This window comes from Myxine glutinosa, chromosome 5 (genome assembly GCF_964187855.1).
Source record: "Myxine glutinosa chromosome 5, kmMyxGlut1.1, whole genome shotgun sequence".
Taxonomy (NCBI): Eukaryota; Metazoa; Chordata; class Myxini; order Myxiniformes; family Myxinidae; genus Myxine; species Myxine glutinosa.
Window position 1 is genome coordinate 167,280,234 of NC_136265.1, and position 6,000 is coordinate 167,286,233.

General features: G+C 40.2%; 1 protein-coding gene across 1 annotated transcript in view; it reads left to right on the forward strand.

Moving 5' to 3' along the window:
* The window catches only part of E4F1 (E4F transcription factor 1), an 83,565-nt gene extending 79,075 nt beyond the window's left edge, over positions 1-4,490 (forward strand). The window contains exon 15 of the mRNA XM_078779030.1: positions 3,933-4,490. Within this exon, the coding sequence (XP_078635156.1) occupies positions 3,933-3,994 (62 nt within the window). The 3' untranslated portion in view covers positions 3,995-4,490. The remainder of the gene's footprint in view (positions 1-3,932) is intronic.
* Positions 4,491-6,000: the final 1,510 nt, after the last annotated feature.

The following is a 6,000-nucleotide window of genomic DNA, read 5'->3' on the forward strand; positions in this document are numbered from 1 at the left end:
TCCAAATGCCGACAGTGATGGAGGATGGAGCTGATTTTCATGGCTGAAAAGAGGTCTGGGTCACCTTCCCTTAGCTGATTTGCTATATACAGACGCCCAAATAAGTTTATATCATTGCGAAGGGCAGCAATTTGTTTCGCTTTTGAATTTACTGTTCGTTTTGGCGATTTGAAAAGTGGCAAGTTGTTTTTCTTAATGGGGTCTTGGATAAGTTTCGATCTTTCATCAAGTACTTCCTTCCTAAATTTGTAGTACTGCAGCTCCCCTAACTGTTCCATGTTGCGAATTGTGTTTACCACAGACTCATCCACACAGTCTCGTGTGTGTAACACGATTAGCTCGGGGCATTCATCCATAAATGGGTTGCTGGACTCTGTTATAACGTTTAATAATTCGTTCGTCTGGTTTTTGAACAACTCCTGTGTGAATAATCCCTCCTCGTGATGGTGGTAATTGATTTAGTGGTTTGTTCTCGCGAGATATGTGTTCTCGAATTCGTTGAGCAGCCGAGCTTGCTCAGGTCCAGAAATCATCCACCGCCTAAGAGCATTCGGGTTTTATGTCAGGCCTATTACACCCCCGACACCCTTGACCTTTGCATTTTCTTGCTCATGGACCTGATCGATTGGCAGAGAAGAAAATCTGTGATTTGTCTTATTAACCACCCAACACTTGGTGAAATCTTCACGTATGGCAGCAGGCAGCGAATGCATATCTCGGATATGTACCGAAATCCAGCGAGAGTAGTTGTAATGATCGAGAGCAAAGAAAAGAAACATCAGCGCTTCCAAAGCCTCGACATACAGATGGAAATTGTTCTCTCTATGAGCACGAATGAAGACGAGGATAGTGAGTTCTGTGCGAAGCACAGTATCCCAGAACTGAAAGGTTGGGCTTTTCTCTATCATTTGCCGTTTCCATTTATTAAAGTCATCTGTTACATCGGAGGAATTAAGATGAGTCCCATATGCGTCACGTTGTAATTTTGACAGTACCAACGCAGTCACTTGGTGAGCATGTCTCGTTCTTGTGATGTGGGCTGCTTTGAGAAATGAATTGATCGGCGAGACATTGTGTCTGATGTCTTGTTTACCTGTTGTTTTTTTTATCTCTTGCTCTCTTGAGTTTAGCATTGTTAAATTTCTGGTGGCATGAATGATGCCAAGAGGCTTTGTTTGTAAGGAACTGTTCCGGTGTTGCATCAGTCCCGAACTCAATGCGCACGGGTAGTGCATCCAAGGTTTTGAATTCCTCGACATTTTCGAAGAATGCCTTGTAAACTGATAAAGCATCACAGCTTTGGCGATTTTGTGGACAATTAAGCTGCTCTGGGGTACTTCTCTGACAGATAACACAAGCTGTCCAATCCATATCGACATGTGGTGGGGTGTCCTTTTCTTCACCACATTAACATCATCTAAGAAAAAACAGTGAAGATAAGTTGTTTAATTCTGTTGGTTATGACTGGGAGCTACAATGCGTTATACGAGTGCGAGTACAGCAACGAACATTATATTCTATCGGCTACAATAAAATGCTGTATTTTAGCTTAATAAAGGTCCTTATAGCATGACAAAATTCATTGAAATGCTTATTAACAAATTTATAAGCTTTAGTACCACGCGAAATAGTCCATGAAACACAAAAAGTGGGACCGTATAACAAGTAGGAGCGCCTGTTAACCCAGTCCAGCATTTGTAACACTGTGTGACGTCATTGTGACGCCACAGCCCTCAGGTGCATAGAATGTTTTGGAGCTGAGGCAAAAAATCAATCCTCACATATGTGGGACTGTCCAAAAAAATTTTGGTGCTTTTGTCTGGCGTGTAACTATTTCGGCCAGTTCCGTCGTTAAGGTACCGAACTCGTAGGGCTAGAAGAACTACCACCCACATCCAGCATCATCCGGGGACATTTGAGGAGGGCATTCTACGTGATCCGGAATGCCTTGACCTTGCTAGCTGATGCCAGTCAGTCAGCTTGACTCTATTCATTATGGTTGGATCAACCAAGACGGCAACCGCTCCTGCCTCCTAAGTCTCTGAAGCCGATCCCCACCAAAATTCTGATCCTGTGTGGCTGTAGTGGGAAGTGTAACTCAAAGCGTTGTTCCTGCAAAGCAGCAGAGGTTATGTGTGTGATCCACTGCCATAAGAAGGTTGTTGAGCCCATGTGTGAATAAATAAACAAATGCCAAGTTCCCACCTTAGCTCTCTCGTCTGGGCATCTGACTCATATACCATTCATTTTTAGTCATAATTCCTTATAATAATACCGTAAGGACTCGACTTTGTTATCCCTTTTACGCCGCACCCAGTGACCCGATGCCCACGGCACTAATGGATTTACGATCTACGAACCGCGCTCTTTGTTTATCACGTACAGCCATACTCGAAAAATCTGAATTAGCCGACGTTGGGACCCAAAAGCATCCGATTAACTGCCGATACGACGCCATCTTACGACGCCATCATATTGGCGTCTGCTGGGCGAAGGGGAAGCGAACCGTCCGCTGATTGGACAGTCGAGTGGTGTGAACATGGGTGGTGTGAACCAAATGGTCTTTTTATTCCCTTGAACATTTTAAATTAGGATATATAAGGAAACGTCTTTATCGTCATTTTAATAAAGTTAAATGGAGTGACGTTGCGATACTCGGGGTGCGTTGCATAAATCCTCGTAACTCAGAGAGGTGTAGCAGGTGGCGAGACGTAAGGAAGCTTAAAGATAACGAGCTGAAAACAGACGAACGATATGTCAATCTCTTTCTACACCGAACGGAAATAAAAGTATGAGAGCGGGAAGGCATGGCCTGAGCACTTCGAGCAGAGAGGACTAATTGGACTTAACTTAAAGAGAAAAAATTGGAGCTTAACGGAAGAAGAAGATCCCATGAGCGCTGCCGTCACTTATCGAGGTGTGTTGAGGTCTGAAGAGATGAGGTGTTTTCTAGGAGCGATTTGCACCTTTTTACTGCTTGAGGTGAGTTCGGTTCGTGTTTTGTGACTCGTAGATTTATTAATCAAAACACGGTCACAGTGGCGTCAGGCACTATGACCGTGTATGTGACTCATATTCGCGATTACCACAGAAGCACATCGACGGGGAGTATCTATATAATAATACCGTCTATATAATAATAGCGTAAGGACGACTTTGTTATCCCTTTTACGCCGCACCCAGTGACCCGATGCCCACGGCACTAATGGATTTACCATCTATCCCCTATGCCATCCATAATGGTACACTCTATCCATACGCCACATCCTCCCTTCCGTGGATGTTCCACGGGTTTCGGCTAGTTATAAGTAATATGGCTTATATGCAGGTATTATATGGCACTGTAATGTCGCTTTTTTTTCCTTTTTTTTTCAGATTGTGTGTTCTAAAGAATGATTAAAATGTTCCAATTCATAAGTGAACAATGTGTATGCCTATGATATTGTGAGCCAAATAAAATGAGAAGTTGTAAAATAAACAAGATTTGAAAAAACTACATGGCCTACACTTATTCCCACAGTCAGTTAAGTTGCAAAACATCAGTAATTGTATCACTCATCAAACTTTGATAGTTTGCTTCTCGACGTCTGTGAAACTGCGATTTTGGTCGTTTTTTGTGATTTCTGACCTTGACCTTGACCTTGACCTTAGCATGTGACCTTGGCCTTCAATCATGAAAATGATGTCACAAATGGATTCCCCACACCCAAAAACCCATAAAACAAGGTATTACACATACTTCTATGGTGAATGGTTCAAAATTTATATTTTCAATATGGCTACTGGCGGCCATCTAGGATTTTCACCCCTAGCGGCCATTCGCAGCCGGTTCAGAAGAAGCACCTGTGTGATTTTTAAAGGTAAATGGTCAAATAACGCAAATCAAGTTTCAAAATCTCTTGCGGATGAGTTGTATACGGGGTTATGAGCAGGGCCTGGACTATCCCCTCGTCTCTCCAGCAAAGAACATGGCGTGAAATCCAAAAGTGTGTGAATGGTGCTCAAAGCAATTTAGGGATAAGCTGCTAGTCCAAGCGACTATGGTTTTATTGAAAGACCAGCAGTTGGAACAGAAGTGTGCAAATGAATTCCGATCGATCAAATTCCTGGAGCGCAACATCAGCAGTGGAACTTTGTTAGACAACATACACAGATAAAGATAGCTGCCATCTAATTCCATTTTGGATCGGGCCATTTCTGCTTCTGACCTTGTAAACTAACCAAAATACTTAATTTAATTCTCACACATGAAAACAAACGAACAAATGGGAAAATATACTTGGTTCGGTGTGTGCAAGGGTTCTAAACTTTGCAAGTATCCTCTTTATAAAATGTGCATCAACAGCAAGGCTAGTTGCATAGGTGGGAGATAACGAGTTATGGTCACCATGGTGTAAATTATAGCCAAAGATGAGATGTACAAAAAGAGGGGTTTATGCAAATTCGGTTTAAAGGAATAATGCAATATTAAAGTTTCACCTTTCATTTTCTTTCTGCCTTGTCTGGTGAAGCTCCAACATCTTCTGTTTTACTCTGAAGCCTGAAGGCAAAAGCATCGGTGCGAAGGTTGATAACACCATCAGAAGAGCACAACAACACGGTTGTGTACAATGGAATAATGCAGTCAGAACTATTGCAAGGTCCAGAATATAATAATAATAGTAATAATAAAGGTTAATTTCAATTCCACTTCCATCCCGGCCAGAGGCAGAATTGAGGCAAGTTTCACAATTGATGAATTCAACAAGTTAAAATACAATGGCAATAAAATGCAATAAAATAAATAAATGCAAAATAAAATACAATGGCAATAAAATGCAATAAAATAAATAAATGCAAAATAAAATACAATGGCAATAAAATGCAATAAAATATATAAATGCAAAATAAAATACAATGGCAATAAAATGCAATAAAATAAATAAATGCAAAATAAAATACAATGGCAATAAAATGGCAACCAATTATAAAATATAAATTACAATAAAATGAAAACGAATACAAAAAATGACAGTAAAAGGAGCACCGAAGTAGAATAAAAATAAAAGAACACCATCAAAAAAATACAATTTAGCAGTAATTTGACTATTCACACCACACCAAAGTTCCAAGTTTAGCAAACAATATAATTTGTTCATTGTACGGATGAGGAATGCCATTGGGCTATTCTTGAATCGTGTGGTTTTTTGTTTTCAACTCGGTTAATTGTTTAAAGTTTCGTTGCAAATATCCACTGTGAGATCTGTCTGCAGGTAACAAGTGTTGAAATTTGGAATGTGGAAGCAATCTCGCGAAAGAACAGCAGAGTTGCTCACGTCTCTTCTCAGGTGACTCCAGACCACAATCACGTAAAGCAACCAAGTAACTATGGTAGTTTGAGCCAATAATAAGTCGATAAGCCCTTTTCTGAACAAATTGAACCACTTTACACTGCTTTGTGATTCCGCTCGACCACACAGGATCTCCGTATTCCAATATGGGATGAACAAAAGATGTAAAAATGGTTACAAGATCATTGCCCCATTAGTCAGTGTAATTAGAATTGGGGACGTTTAGGTAGCAACGAAGCACTATTTGAAGAAAAGTGGGATTTTAGAGGTCACGAGCATCTAACCCATCATTTTGCTGATGGTAGTTCAACAGTAGGACTTGTATATGTTACAGCAACGGTAATACGGTTTAATGACAGTCAATATTTGCAAAAGAATTATGCCAGAAACATTTTGTTTACTGCTAACAATAATAATTTATTCTGTATTTATTAAAATATAACAATAAATCGGTTTATTTCAAAAAGACTTTCGCAGCGTAGACTGAATTATAGTCAATTTACAAATGTTACAAGAATAAAAATAAAAAATAAGTAGAACGACACTTCGACGTCACAACGTCAATCGCTATGCGTCCGCCCACATGATTACATCGTTATACATACATGTACCAGGTTTGATTTAAATCCATTCAGCTGTTTTTAAGTATCACATTTTCACCTGACATGAC